General features: G+C 36.7%; 2 protein-coding genes across 2 annotated transcripts in view; both read left to right on the top strand.

The window, feature by feature from the left end:
- Positions 1 to 5,207, top strand: part of LOC112511690 (protein ECERIFERUM 3-like) — an 8,201-nt gene extending 2,994 nt beyond the window's left edge. Inside the window, exons 5-11 of the mRNA XM_025117401.1 lie at positions 824 to 948; positions 1,857 to 2,113; positions 3,137 to 3,244; positions 3,360 to 3,566; positions 3,801 to 3,911; positions 4,696 to 4,869; positions 4,977 to 5,207. Coding sequence (XP_024973169.1) covers positions 824 to 948; positions 1,857 to 2,113; positions 3,137 to 3,244; positions 3,360 to 3,566; positions 3,801 to 3,911; positions 4,696 to 4,869; positions 4,977 to 5,132 — 1,138 coding nt within the window. The 3' untranslated portion in view covers positions 5,133 to 5,207. The remainder of the gene's footprint in view (positions 1 to 823; positions 949 to 1,856; positions 2,114 to 3,136; positions 3,245 to 3,359; positions 3,567 to 3,800; positions 3,912 to 4,695; positions 4,870 to 4,976) is intronic.
- Positions 5,208 to 9,945: 4,738 nt separating this feature from the next.
- On the top strand, positions 9,946 to 11,184 carry LOC112510964. The gene has a single exon (XM_025116317.1). It carries the CDS (start codon positions 9,946 to 9,948, stop codon positions 11,182 to 11,184), a length of 1,239 nt encoding a protein of 412 aa, XP_024972085.1.
- The last annotated feature ends 4,569 nt before the right edge of the window (positions 11,185 to 15,753 follow it).

Here is a 15,753-nt window from a genome sequence, read left to right as displayed (position 1 = left end):
ATAAGATTAAACAATGAAATCGACAGATGAAGGTGGTTTGCACGGTTTACACAAATGAGGACGGTTTTCATATGATCACTCCTCTATATATATATATATATATATATATATATATATATATATATATTGGAACGTCCCTGCTATTCTTAAGGGTTCTTTTAGAGAGTAATCTGATAGGGTTCCACGTATTCTAACATGATATAAGAGCCAAGTTTTACCATTTTCGGGACTCGACACTCTGGACCGTCTAGCCTAAGTTAGAGGCACTACAACAATATTGATTTTATAGGACACCTAAAACGTAGAAGCGTCATAAAAAATACTTAATAGGACCAAACCAAAAAACGCTCTATCTTAAAGTGGTACAATAGGTTTTTATAGGACGCTTTTAGGAGTTTTAACAAGTTTTTTAGGACGCTTCTAAAATAAAGTGCCGTACTAACTATTTTATAGGACACTATTTTAAAAAGTGTCGTATAAATAAAAGTGACCTATATAAAAAGATGGGTTTGTAGGAAACTTCTCAAAAGTGTGATATAAAAATAGCTAATATGACACTTTATTTTAATACATCTGTATAAGGGATTAAGGGGTCGTTTACCAATAAGACGTGCTTAACAGATTGTAAACAACCCCTGAGTTCGGCCATGACGTTAGAAGGCTTGTGTTCCTTTGGACCATTTTTTCTCTATATATGTTGGAACCTCTGTTCTCTCCTTAACGGCTCTTACGGAGAGTAATCTGATGGCGTTTCACGCGATTTTACACTTCAATCATCCAAGAAAACAAAATTGAGGTCTTGATTATGGGTTCATTTGGTTAGGTACCATTTCATACACCACACAGACATGAAGACCAATTTCTGCCTCTTTATGCCTCTTTTTGATGTATTGGGAAACACCATGAATGAAGCTTCTTGGGATCTTCATAAGGAAAACAGTTCATCAGGTATATCCTTCTTTCAGTCCATTCAGACGTCTGTATGGTTCTTAAAAAGATATATTAATTTGGGTCTATCCCCTCAAGTGTGTAGCTTAATTGGCAAAGGGACGAAGCGACTTTTCTCAAATACATAACGGTAAACCCCTCCGCTAGCCTCAGCCACCGAGTTAGCTCTAAAATCCCTCCTCACATATGGTTCGGGGGGGGGGTCCATGTGGGGCCGGTCAAGGTTGCCAGTAATCAACCTTTTGCTCGAATCTTAATTACCGTCTAAGATTATGGGTTTATCATCATAAATAACCACACGGGGATAAAGTTTTACTTTTTAGCCACCTCGAAACTTTTTTCTCACAAAATAGCCAATAAACCACAAGTCAACACCGCAAGTTGCGGTTTCTGACATCTTCTGACGCACCCAGATGAAAAGTGGGTCCACGACAAAAATAAATTGAGAGGCCGCAGCTTGCAGCACCTCAAGAAAAAGTGTCATGCTACGTTGACTTGTGGTTTCCTGGCTATTTTGTGAGAAAAAATAAAAACGGTGGCTGAACTGAATTCACTTTTAGCCACTTTTCAGAGCTTCTTCCCAAAATAGCCGGTCTTTACGAAGATGTCTTACGCATTTTCGTAAAGACTGAACTTGTTGGAAAAAATATCTTTACGCATATACACAAAAATCTCTTTACGCAATTTTTTTTAATCTGCAAAACCGATTTGCGTAAACTTTGGCTGGTATGGGAATTCAATTGAAAAAGTGGCTAAAAAGTGAAGTTGGTTGGAGAGAGTCAATTCCCCCTAATTTTGTGCGTAAATTCAATTCCCTTAATACATATTTTTGCTTTTTTTTAACTGTGAGTATCCGAGCCAGCTTGCACGCACCTCGACTGATACATAATTCTGTATTTATTTTGTAGGCAAGAAAGCAAAAGCACCAGAATTTGTGTTTCTTGCACATGGGATTGATATAATGTCATCAATGCATGCTCCATTTGTTTTTAGGTCATTAAGCTCATTGCCATTTGCTACAAAGCTTATCTTAATGCCAATATGGCCTTTTGCTTTCTTGGTGACTCTCATCATGTGGGCTAAGTCCAAAACTTTCTTGCACACTTTCTGCAATCTTAGAGGAAAACTACTTCAATGTTGGGTGGTACCAAGATTCGGTTTCATGGTAACCACAAAATCGATTTTATAGGACGTTTTTGAGTTTATAAGATCAAATAATTGTGGGCAATTGACTGAAATAGTCAATCCCATCAACCAAATTCACTTTTTAGTCATTTTTTCAGAGCCTCTTCCCAAAATAGTCGCGGGGGGCGGGGGGGGGGGGGGGGGGGGGGGGGGTTTGAAGTATATAATATTTGTATACGGCAAATACAACAAATAAACTCACACACTCTTCTCATCTTTGGTGAAGTTTGAACCCCTGACCTCCTAGGAGGCCAAAGGCTATGATACCGCTAGGCCGAAGTCCCTTTGGTAAAATAGTCGGTCTTTACGACACATGTTTTACGCATTTGCGTGAAGACCGATTTTTGGGGGAAAAAATCCTTATGCAAAAATCTGAGTTTTTACATAAAGGAAATCTTTTTTAAATCTGAAAATCGAGTTTACACAAATGTGCAAGATATATGCGTAAACTCCGGCTAAAACAGGAATTCAATTGAAAAAGTGGCTAAAAAGTGAAGTTGGATGGAGAGATTGACTATTTTGGTCAATTTCCTAATAATTGTGTGTTTTATATTGTATAAATGTGTTACAGTAAGTTGATAGGACGTTTTTGGGCATCCTAACAAGTTTTTTACAACAATTTTGAAATAAAACGTTTTATTAGTCTTTTTACATGACATTATTTGTGAAAGTGTCTATAAAGACAAGTATCATTAAAAAAGATGTGTTTATATGACACTTCTTAAAAGTGTTCTATAGAAAAGCTAACAGGGTGGTGCTTGTTTTTATGAGACATTTTTTCAAATAATGTTATGTAAAAAAGACTAATAAAACTTTTTATTTCATAATTGTCGTAAAAAACTTGTTAAGACGCCCAAAAAGCCAACTTACTGTAACACATTTATATATATATATATATATATATATATATATATGACGCATAATTATTTGGTCGTGTAAACTTAAGTGCTATAAAGCGGTCTAAGAAACTGGATTTTACTGGCGATTGTTTTTATGATTGTAGTATTTTTTACCGTTCGCCAAAGACGGCATAAATAAGCAAATCGAAGAAGCTATACTGAAGGCCGATAAAATTGGTGTCAAGGTCCTTAGCCTCGCGGCCTTGAACAAGGTCCGCACCGCTTTCTTTCTCAAATTCCTTTTCGTTTGCTTATGGTTATACGCAAATCGAAACGAAAACGAGCGTCAAAGGCTCGAGTTTTAAACGTTGGTTGTGGTTTTTACAGAATGAAGCGTTAAATGGAGGTGGGAAACTTTTCGTCACAAAATTTCCGGATCTTAAAGTCCGCGTGGTCCATGGAAACACGTTGACCGCAGCCGTTATTCTGAAGGAGATTCCTCTAGATGTCAAAGAGGTGTTCTTAACCGGAGCTACTTCTAAGCTCGGAAGGGCCATCGCCCTTTATCTAGCTCGTCGTGGAGTTAGAGTCTTGGTACGGATATATGAATACAATGTTATCGTATTTGTCTCTCTCTCTCTCTCTCTCTTTGTTACACTTTTCACGAGATGAGGGTATTTATGGAAACAACTATTCTACTCTTTGGGTAGAGGTCATGTTTGCATACATTTTACAATCCCCGGGCCCCACCTCAGGTGGGTTTGTCTGGTTCGGTTTGTTACTCTCGTAAGCTCCAATCTTGATCTGGGTGACGAATTTTACGCGCAGATGCTTACTCAATCGACCGAAAGATTTACGAGCATTCAGAAAGAAGCTCCATTGCAAGACCAAAGCTTGTTAGTTCAAGTTACAAAGTATCAAGCAGCTAAACACTGCAAGGTAGAGTACGTTCGTTGTTCGATCTTTAATGGTCTCTGTTGGTAGCCGAAAAACGATAAGTAACGGACAAAAGCGTCATTTATTTAAAGTACTAAGACCATGTTTTGCAACTATAAGTTGGCTTATTTTTGAACTTATTGAAAAAGTCGAGTTTAGTAAGTCATAAACTAGCTTTCAAAAAGCTATTTCAGATAGTTTTTCAACAAGTTCCAAAGGATTTTTTTCACTTCTTTTTCCAATTACGCCTCTTATATATTAGGATTAAATAATTTTTCAACATGTCCTTTTTTGTCATTTTACATTATTATATAGCTTATTGAAAAAGCCACGTTTGATAAGTCACAACTAGCTTCTGAAAAGCTACTTCAAATAGTTTTCCAATTATGCCCTCTTATATATTAGGATTGACTAATTTTTTAACATGTCCTTTTCAGTCATTTTACATTTTTAGTAGACTTATCAACTAGTGTTTACAAGACCGTGACTAAGTGTGTCCACTTTCAAAAGTAGGACTCTACTTTTCAATTTGGCCCTTATTTATGAGACTAAAGAAATTAACTACTCCCTCTATTATTAAGGGTAAAATAGTCATTTACTTAAAATAAAAAGTGTACTGTTCACACATTTCCAAACTTATGTGTCTTTTTCAATACTGACATTTATTTTGAGACGCAGGTAGCAGCTTATTAGCCATCAACTAACTTTTCAGCCAACAATTAGTATTTCAGCTAACAGCTAACTTATCAGCTAATTTACGTTCGAATATTTTTCATGAATCAACTAGACCTGGATTCTGGGCAAATGGACCTTACCAAGAGAGCAAAGTTGGGCACCACCAGGAACACACTTCCATCAGTTTGTGGTTCCACCGGTTATCGAATTCAGAAGAGATTGCACGTATAGTAAGCTCGCAGCCATGAAGCTTCCCGATGACGTCCAAGGCCTAGGCACCTGCGAGGTATGTGAAAAGACAAAACTACCCTTTCGGCCATAGCATCCATTGCTCTTGAATTTATCGTGAAACTTAAAACTTTTTTGTGTGTTTTTCGCTAACCGTTTGAACAGTACACGATGGAAAGAGGTGTGGTTCATGCTTGCCATGCGGGTGGGATCGTTCATTTTCTTGAAGGTTGGAGCCACCATGAAGTGGGTGCAATCGATGTGGACCGGCTTGATTTGGTCTGGGAAGCGGCTTTACGACATGGGTTCAAGCCGGTTTGAAGATGGTCTCATTAGTTTCTTATAGACTCGACTCGACTCGACTCAACTCAAAGTAGTGGCAGGAAACTAGCCTTATTTACAAGATCATATACAAAACTTAAATAAAGCATTCATGTAATCGTTACAATAATATATATTCAAAGCAAAATTAACAAAAACGGAATGGTACTCTTTTTCCTCTTTAGTCCGGTTTGTGCGCACCTCGACTAATTTCATGGGGCTCGGAGGGTGTGTTTGGTAAACTGGACAGGATACCCGACTAATTTCATGGGGCTCAGGGCGTGTTCCAATTAAGAAAGAGAATGGTATTTTTTATTGACGGGAAATTAATAGCTCTAACAACGTTTTCTATTTAATATGTGATCATCGATGATATATGATAAATTTCCTTATCAAAACGTTGACGATTTCTTGCTTCGAGATTAATGACAACATAAAACGTTTACGACAGTTAACGGATTCGGATTTTGTGCTTCAGTTTCATGTATTATTTTCAAGAAATACCGTAATAAGAGCAAAATGAAGATAAATGAAAAGGGAAGGAAATACAGGACAAGAACGACCTCACTTTGTTACGATATCTGATATTTGATATCTGAACAATTAAATTGACCAAAATAGTCAATCTCATTAACCACTTTCACTTTTTAACCACTTCTGGTATCGACTTTCCATTTTAGCCATAGCTTATGTAAATTAGAGGCTTTTTTTTTTTGATTAACCTAGATATCCAACCCGCTATGCGAGCCGACTAATCCTAGGACGACCACCGCTTTGCAGATAGCCCGGAGTCACCGCATTTGAACCTTTGTGGCCATAAGGGGATTTTTATCTCTTCTTAGATTTGAACCTGGACCTCCTGGTACTTTTGGAGGCTATTTTCAGATTAAATAAATGAAAAAGAAAATCTTTACGAAAAAAAGAAAAATTGAAAATCGAGTTTAAACAAATGGGTAATCCATTTATGAAAACTCTGACTAAAATAAAAATTCAATTAAAAAATAGTTAAAAATTAAATTTAGTTAGAGATTGATTATTTTGATCAATTTCCCGAAAGAAAATGGGAGTTTGAATTGTAATATCATATAAACCTAAAATAAATAATGAGACCAGAAACAATATTTTACAAAAATACCCCTTATGGTATCAAAATTATGCACATTAGTCCTTTATTTGGAACTCGTTTTTGTATGGATTTGCTTTTAAGATTATAAAAAATATAAATTACATGAAAAAATAATGTACTTTAACTTTATTCTTATGTTTGGTAACGTAGTTTCAAAATTTTTATTTTGGTATCTAAGATGTAAAAAAAGACCAATTTTAGATTAAAAAAAGACCAACTTTAGATTAAAAAATATGCATGTCACCAACCACATCATCAAATAATACTGAGTTGAATGTCATATCACTCGCTACATCAGCATGATAATTAGTTGACGCTTCAACCAGTTACCTGGGTACTTAAATGTTTAAAACTTTACATCTTATATACTAAAACGAAAGTTTTGAAAGTACGTTACCCAAAATATGAATCAAGTCAAAGTACGTTACTTTTTCATGCAATTTGCCCTAATGGAAATAGGGGTTACTAGTAATCATTTAAGAAATTTGAAAGAATGATGTAGTTATAAGTCAGTCGATTGATGGGTTCCCGAGAGTCATGACTATAAGCGGTTTTCAGATCTCATGGACGCCTTTCAATGAAGAAAGAAGATTTTCATAGTTCTCGAATCTATGGATCATAACTCCTTTCTTCCCATTGGATTGTTGTCTTCGACTTGAAATCAGGATTCTAAAAGACGACTTATGGCACAAGGCGTGTGTCTGACATCACGTTAACTTCCTTTAGCAGCTATATAAGGCGAGGCATGAACCAGTGTCTTCACGTGCAGTATGACGAATTATGGTGCGCGTTTTTTCAATGTGCTATTTGACTTTCCTATTATTTTTTAAAGGTTGCACTGATTTCGGTTTTTTACTTTGTTACGACTTGTGAGATATTCATTTAACAGTTTTTGTGCGTTTTATATGTATGTATATATAGAGGTGGTTTCATTTAATTGAGATATTTATGGAAATTGTGAGGGTTTATTTTATTACGATATGATTTGGATATTTACGGAAGATTATTAGAGTTTATTTATTATGATCAACGATTTCTATTAGGAAACAATCGAGATATTCATTGAACCAAATATTCATTAGAATAGACGATTTTTGTAAATGATTCATGCTCTGTGTATGTATGTGTGTATATATATATATATATATATATAGGGGAGCGATCAAATGCAAACCACTCAATTTGTACAAACCGTGCAAACCGCATTCAACCAATCATAATTTTTCATTTTGTTCATTATTTTGTAATTATGAGAGGTTGATTAATCATTTTTATTGTGGAGGGTGTTAATCATAGATATTATCATCTTCATTATTTTAATTTTAGAGAAATACATGAAACAGTTTCATTAATGTTAGAGAAATACATGAAACAGTTTCATTAAGTATTATATGAAACAATTTCACAACCATATATGAAACAACTTCATCAAAAAAAAGTATTATATGAAACAATTTCACAAGATTAAACAATTTCATGAAAAAATTTCATAAGATTAAACAATGAAATCGACAGATATATATATATATATATATATATATATGTGAGGTATCTTTATTCTGTATAAATTTATTGTTTAATATCATTAAATCATTAAGTAACAGTAAGATACAATTATGTATGTGTATTTGTAATATTGGGCAAATTGCATGAAAAATTATCGTACTTTAACTTGATTTCTATCTTGGGTTACGTACTTTTAAAACTTTCATTTTGGTGCCTAATATGTAATGTTTTAAATATTCAAGTACTCGAGTAACCGGTTGAAGACTAATTTTATATTTAAAAAATCCATGTCACTAACCACGTCAGCAAATAATACTGAGTTGAATATCATATCACTCGCCACATCAGTATGATAATTGGTTAATGCTTCAACCGGTTACACGGGTACTTAAATATTTAAAACTTTACATCTTAGGTACCAAAATGGAAGTTTTGGAAATGCGTTATCCAAAATAGGAATCAAGTTAAAGTACGTTACATTTTCATGCAATTTGCCCTATAATATATGGGTTTGCTGCCTTGGGTCACTCGTTGAAGAACGTCTTGACTTGAGGCTTGACCTTGCCTTCTTCACACGTTTCACGTCATTTAGAACGTTGCTTGACATATACTATAAAAGGGTTATTTTATTAGTTATCAACTGAATACTGATGAAAACAACGAACCCTGTTATAGGATAAACTATCCTGCATATAACTATAAGAATTAAATTAAATCTCAACCTATTAGGAGACAATTTAAATAATAATTAGAAGGAAACTGATAACAATCCTAAATTAACTAAGAAACTTAAAAGCTAAATAAAAGACTAAAGGAAAATATTGCTGAAATATTCAGATACGTGCGTGACTTATGTCGCATGAAGGATTATTCTAGCTTTTGACACAGATTTTGTAACAGCATATCTGGTTTTCTCTGCTCGTATCTGTTTTTCTTATTGATTCATGACGGAATCCATCAACTACTGGATCTGTCCTACATCATCAACCATATGCCGTTTATCTTTTAACTGTACAAGCACACATCATTAGTACAAGTCTAAACATATGTAATTATTACGCTTTTTAGTAACCAAATGACAGTTTTACCCTCAATTATAAATGAAAATATAGATACTTATTTTGTGACGAATGGAGATAACATTTCCTAAAAAGGAAAGTGTCAAACATTTATTCATCAAGAGTAGAAAATAACAGGGTAGTTGTGTGTATATATTTGAAAGATGAAGGACTTGTTTTGTAATAATGAAAAGTTATTTGTAATCCAGACACACAAACGAAAAAAGAGTCGGAATGAGAAAGTAGAGAGAGAAAGAGAAGAGAAGAGAGCGATCAGAGAAACAAAGAGGGTTCTTCAAGCTCTGATTCAAAGCCACAGGTTCAAAAATCGGCCGGCAAATCATAAATGCGGTGGAGCAATTTCTAGAAACCGAAGAAAAATTCGACAAATTGAGACGATAATTGAAAGCTATTGTTGTTAGCTCGGGGTTCCAACGATCAAAGAGTTTGAAGATTGTGAAAGCCAACACTACGGTTTTCTGAATCTCAATTTTGGTAGAGATGCAATAAGGTCAGGATTATCAATTTCTGTTTATTGTTAAAGTTGAATAGAAGCTTAAATCTCTCCAATCGGCTGTCGTTTTGCTTTCCAATTCTGTATGAAAATATCGAATTTGGTGTTGGAAAGTTTGAAAAGTTCAACCGTTTGATTAAATTGTTACATTTTAAGTTCTATTTCTAGTTTCCGGAAGATTATTGGAATTGGTAGGTTGTTAATATGGTGATTTGTGAACACTTGGAGTTTGAAGGAGGTATTTCTTTTTGAAAATTAAGGGCTTTTGTGTGATGTAGATGCGATTGAGGTTAGGGTTTGTGTGTTGGTGGATTGGAATTTGAATAATTTGGGAACTGAGTTTTGGAGGGAGAGTTGGTTGGGAACTGTAACTCGTGATTTGCTTCTTTTCTCGCTACTGTAAACCTAATTAGGGTTTCCCATGATGTGTTTCCGCTATTTGCTGTGTGGGCTGTTGTTGAATGGACTGAATTTGTTCTGGAAGATGGGATTTTGTAGATGGAGCAAAACCCTAATTTAGTTGGCCAAATTAGGGGCTTTAGGTTTTTGTGTGGTGAAGCAAGAAATTGACAGTCTTGTGAGTGTTTTATGGAACTTTTGTGTTGAGAAATGCAACCACCGCAGCAGCATTCATGGATCAATCTTGCTGAATTGAAAAGTCAGATAATCAGGAAGCTTGGGCCTGAGAGATCTAAGCAGTATTTTGATTACTTGAATAGGTTTTTGAATTTAAAGTTAAGCAAGGTTGAATTTGATAAGCTTTGTCTAAGAACCATCGGGAGAGATGGTATTCCGCTTCATAATCAGTTAATTCATTCGATCCTAAAGAATGCCTGTACAGCAAATGACAATCCTTTAAGACAAGCGGGAAATAAGAAACCTTCAGATGGTGTTTACCATCAAAATGGGTCCATTTCGGCTGTAACCCAGGCTTCAAATCCACTGGCTTTGCCAAATGGAGACACTTTGTCACCATCTCTACGAAAGGCAAGGACAGGAGCTCGTGAACGAAGAGGTGTGGACCGTAGAAGTGCTCTCGGGCCAAATGGCAAGACAAATTATTCTTCCCCTTCATCATCCATCCCGCATTCAGAAGATTTTAGTACGCCTTTGGAGAATGGGAATTCATCCTCCCCTGATACTCGAAGGCCAGTGCAGCATCATCAAGAACTCAATCAACAAATGGAAAATGCCAATGAGAACTCCAGCCACCACTCGGCTAAGTTGGCTGCTTCTACTTCACAATCACCAGACGGTTTGCTTGCTGTGCATAGCAAAGCTGAGTCTGAATCATTAAGTAGAAAAGACGGGAAAGGGGTATCTGGCAGGATATCACTACATGCTCCACTCGGGATTCCTTACTGCCCAGTGAGTATTGGTGGGTCCCGCTCGGCAATACCTTTGGCAAGTAGTAGTAAATGTGTTGGTGTATCCAGCACCAACAGTTTGTTAGATACAATAACTTTGAGGGCACGTATGGACCCGATTGCTGCAACACACGACCTTCAAGGAGTGTCGGTGGATTGTGCCAATGCACTCAACAACGGATTGGATGCTTATTTGAAGGGTTTGATAAGGTCTTGTTCTGAACTTAATGGGGCACGGTCAGGGCACGTGCCCCTTAAGAACACTCCGGCTCATTTGAGGCCTCTAAACGGTGTCAGACCTGGCCATCATTATCAAATGCAAACTAGCAGTTGGCCTTTGGACACAATGCAAGAAAATGAACCCAAACGGACAATATCTTTGCTAGAATTTAGGGTTGCCATGGAGCTGAACCCTCAGCAGCTTGGGGAAGATTGGCCCATGCTGCTGGAGAAGATATGTACACATGCTTTTGAGGAATAATAGAAATTTGTGGTCTAAAATTGTCGTATCTCACCTGGACTTGTGGTGTGAATGGATCGAGAGCATGCCTCAAAATGGGGAACCATTTTTTATACCGTGAAATTATTCTTGGTGACCTCTTCAAGCGGTCTCTACGGGCTTTGTCCATGGAAAGTAACACCACATTTGTCAGCAACCAACCAGAAGGGAATCGAAAAATGAATGCCCATAATTTGGTTGCTCTGTTGTATAATTAGCATGTCTACTGCATATTTTCTGCTTTCACTGTAATTTAGTCAATCAGGTAATTTAGAACAGTTTTGCAGGAATAATTTGTCCCGCTCAGTACTTCAGTATAGTTGAAACTGCATGATCCGAGGTTTCTTGTGTATGTATTTTCAACACTAAGCATTGATTGAATTATCAAATTTAAACAACATTCTCTTTTTAAATTTATTGTAATGACTTTTTTCTCTTTCACACACTTTTCACTTGCCGGGGATCTTCACAGAAACCGCCACTCTTTCGGAAAGTGGTCAGGTCTGCGTGCATCTTACCTCCGCCAGACTCCACCCCCGGGTGGGATATACTGGGCTTGTTTGATTTGGTTTGGTAATGAAGCTTATTTGCTAGTTTCCTGCTTTGGTGGCTGTGAGAATGATATAGGTGTGATGAAGATTTTGGCACATTTGTTGATCGTTTTTGCTATCTTGTTTGTAGTGTTCATCACATTTACATAATGAACTCTGTCAAGAATTTAATTGCATCCTCATGCATCTTAATGGACATCTTTTTGTTATTAGGGGAAGTTTTACAAGTACATGACCTACAATTTGCATGTTTTTTGTTGGAATTTATAATATTTTAGTTGATCAAAGTGCTTTGTAGGGGTTATTTGGTTGATTTTTCATTAACGTGGTTTTGTCTTGGATGGATAAAGTTGTCTATGTGGATTAATCTGTCTGTATAGATTAAGAAGGTTTTTGTTTGAGAGGGTTTTGTCATAGATGGAAGGAGCGTGTTTTTAATCGGGAGTGACAGTTTTGGAAAAACTTGGCTTTTTTGCATAAAGCTCCCTCCTAAAAGCATACTGGATAAGCCACTTTCTATATCATTAAGTCACTACCAAATAGTCATGTATAGTTGACCGAATAAGCTGTGAGTCTCATAGGGGTTGTTTGGTTGGTTTTCCATTAAGTACCATATGGATAAAGCTGTCTATATGGATTAATCTGTCTGCATAGAGTGAGAAGTTTTTTGTTTAGGAGGTTTTTTTCATAAATGGAAGGAGCATGTTCTTTAATTGGGTGGGACAGGTTTGGAAAAAACTTGACTTTCTGCATAAAGCTCTCCCTAGAAGCTTACTGAATAAGCAGCTTTCTATATCATCAAGCCACTACCAAACAGTCACGTATAACCGACTGAATAAGCCGTGAGTCCCATTAAGCTCATTAAGCTGCTACGAATCGGGCCGTTGGCCATATTTATAACTTCTGAAGGCATATATTTAAACTTGAATGTAAAGATGAAGACATATAACCTCGTGAGCCAGCTCAATTGGCAGATAAAGGCTAAGCCTTGGGGTTCCTCCCATTAGGTCGCCAGTTCGAGTCTCCTCAGGGCCATTGAAGATGTTTTTGACTCTTATCTTCAGGGCCACTAGGGATTTTTCTGACAGTAATCTTTAGGGCCTCATGGGATTAGTCCAAGTCCGCGCAAGCTGACCCAGATACCCATTGGCTAACAAATAAAGCAGAAGATGAAGACACATTGTACCCTAATTGGTACATAGAGAGTTTCACTGGCCGGTGTTAAGGTACTTTTACCTCTCCCGACTTGCTATTATCGTTTTGAAGTATATATTTTGGTGATGTTATCCTCTTACAGGCACTCGATTTACCATCGATATTTTTTGATGTTGACTTGTGTCCAAATATGGAGCAGATGCATTCCAACCAGCTGTTAACTGGTATGTATTTTCTACTTGAAAGGTTCTAGTATTTTATCAATAGTTGGTATTATTTTCATAATTGTTTGTTCATATATATAGGCCCAAAATCATATCAAACCTTTCTATGTGTTAGAAACTCTATGAACCAATATCGACCACACATTTTTAGCTTCCATAATATCTTGTTAATTATATTAATTACCTTATCAATCTTTTCCTTAAAAAAACTCGCTGTTCGTTTTGCTTTTGAAACAGCAGCAGTTTTATTTCACCAATGAAACAACGAACGGGTTGATGTTTGTTGATATGTTTTGATGATACAATGTTGTTTCACCAATGAAACAACTCATGTGATTGATTCTTTTTAGTATATTGTCGTTCACCAACGAAACATTACATAAATCAGGTGATTTCAAATGGGAAAAAGTGAGTTTTTTTGTAAACGGTTGATAAGGTAAGTAATATAATTAGTAAGATAATTACGCAAGTTAAAAGTGTGTGGTCAATATTGGTTCATAGAGTTTCTAAGTTATAGACGGTTTCTATTTGATTTACCCCTTATGTAGGTATATGTACACACACACATATATAGAGGTAGAAAGGTGGTTTATTATGCAACCCAACCCATTGTTACAAACATTTCAACCCAATCTCAACCGTTCATTTTATTAGTATGTGGTTTCATATATATCTTGACTGTTTCCTGATATAAAGTGTTGATCATAATTAATGAATTCTAATTATCCAAATCATAATAAATGAACCTTCATCATTTCTATAAGTATCTCAATTGATTTGGGTTGTATAGTTTGTAACAATTGCTTGGGTTGTATTTGAAACCTCCTCTATATATGTGTGTGTGTGTGTGCGCGCGCACGGGCCCCCTTACACTTTGAGCCATTTCCAAGTCAATCGTGTGTGCCTTGTTAATTGATAACTTTGTGTTTCTTGATAAGAATTACCGAAATGAAGTCAAGAAAGAGATCTATTTTTATAAACCATTTCTGTTAGGAATTTAGGGTTAGGATTTTTCCCTTCAATACACAGGCTTGCAAGACCTGACCGCATGCCCTCATCCTTTATCCGGGCCTGGGTCATTGTGTGTAAAAATATATATATGCAGAGTCGTTTTAACGTCTGAGTTCCCCATGTAAGGAAACTAAATTATTCTGCAAAGGGGTGTGACGCCATCCTCTGGGCGCACCCATCATACTGTCCCACACCCAGCATGGGGAAGTTAAATCGTGCGCCCGAGGACAAGTGGGTGGCGCATGGAGTCTAAACCCCAGACCTCTCATTTCCCACCTTCTAACCTGTTAGGCTAAAACCATGAGGACAATGGCTTGTTTACTAAACACTTTGCCACTACTTACCGGGTAAGTGGTGTTGACCTGGTGAGAATGATTTTGTTTACCCACACCCTCTGACCCACAATGTTGCTGGCCGAAATGTTGTCCCGGTAATGATCACGAGCCTCAGTTAGGGGATGCTTCCAAATGTTTACTGGTTAAGCGCTTACCAGCAAAAGTCATCATCCTTACTTCCTTATTGGGTAACATTCTCGGCAATTAAAATGGATTGTTGGTAAGCGTCTCTTGCCCAGTTAGCGCTAATCGGGTAAGAGTCTGCTCCCTCCACCGTTGCCATTGTTGGATGTGCCAAACTTCTTTACTTAAGCTTTTATATATAATCCTTTTCACTATGATTTACAAGAATGGAAATGAAATCCCAGATATCATTTCCTGCACTTATGATTGTTATGTGCATGATTAGCTATCCTATCTAGAGATGCATAAAAAACCAAGCCTGAAGCCCAGCCCGAAAAAGACTGATTCAGGGCAGGCCTCAAAACCTGATCAAGCCGAGATTTTAGAGGTAGGCTCGGGCCTAACCCAAAAAAGCACGGTCTGAAAAAGCCCGATCGGGTCCCTTTTCAACCCCAAAGTCCGGCGTGGCCTGAAAAAGCCTGGGCCTTGACAATCAATTGCAAGAAGTCTGCTATGTTACCAAAGGGACATTGGCGCAGTTGTATTCGGGTTGCCAACAAATCGAGGTATTACTTCAGGTAAAGAGTTTAAACCTTACCAAAGGTTACTTCAGGTAAAGAGTTTAAACCTTACCAAAGGTGAAGAGTGTGCATCGGAGGCAGATCCAGAAAAGATTTTAAGTGGTTGGTGGTTGCACATTTGAGTATAAGAAAAACTCGATAAAAATTTTCACATAATTAGTATAGATCTGTAGGTTGGTTCCTTATCAGTGTATAAAATGAACCCTTCTTTGAGTCCGGTCTTACATTTAATTCTTAAAACACAAAAAGTATTTAAAACCTCTAAAAATTAAGCTGAAAATTAAGACATTTGACAAAAATGGGCTGAACCCGAACCTTTTGTAGAAAGGCAGCAACTTTTCCCTAAAAGACATTTGCCAAGGGGCTGAGTGAGGCGACGATTGAGTCGTAGGAGGCGGCTGAAGCGGTTGAAAGGTATATTCGTTTAAACTGACGGATTGTTCCCCCCCATTGTCTTCACGATTCTCACATGGCAGCCTTATATCTATACTATATTATAAAGCATTTGGCTAAATCTTTTAAAAACTCTTAAACTCTTAAAAACTCTTAAACTCTTACAACTCTTAAACTC

This window comes from Cynara cardunculus (assembly GCF_001531365.2).
Source record: "Cynara cardunculus var. scolymus isolate 2C chromosome LG 4, CcrdV1, whole genome shotgun sequence".
Lineage (NCBI taxonomy): Eukaryota > Viridiplantae > Streptophyta > Magnoliopsida > Asterales > Asteraceae > Cynara > Cynara cardunculus.
The sequence above is the reverse complement of the archived record's forward strand: the minus strand, read 5'-3'. Positions and strand labels throughout refer to the sequence as shown.

Excerpts from the sequence above, each read along its gene's own strand:
- LOC112510964 (XM_025116317.1), top strand. The coding sequence starts at position 9,946 with ATGCAACCACCGCAGCAGCATTCATGGATCAATCTTGCTGAATTGAAA.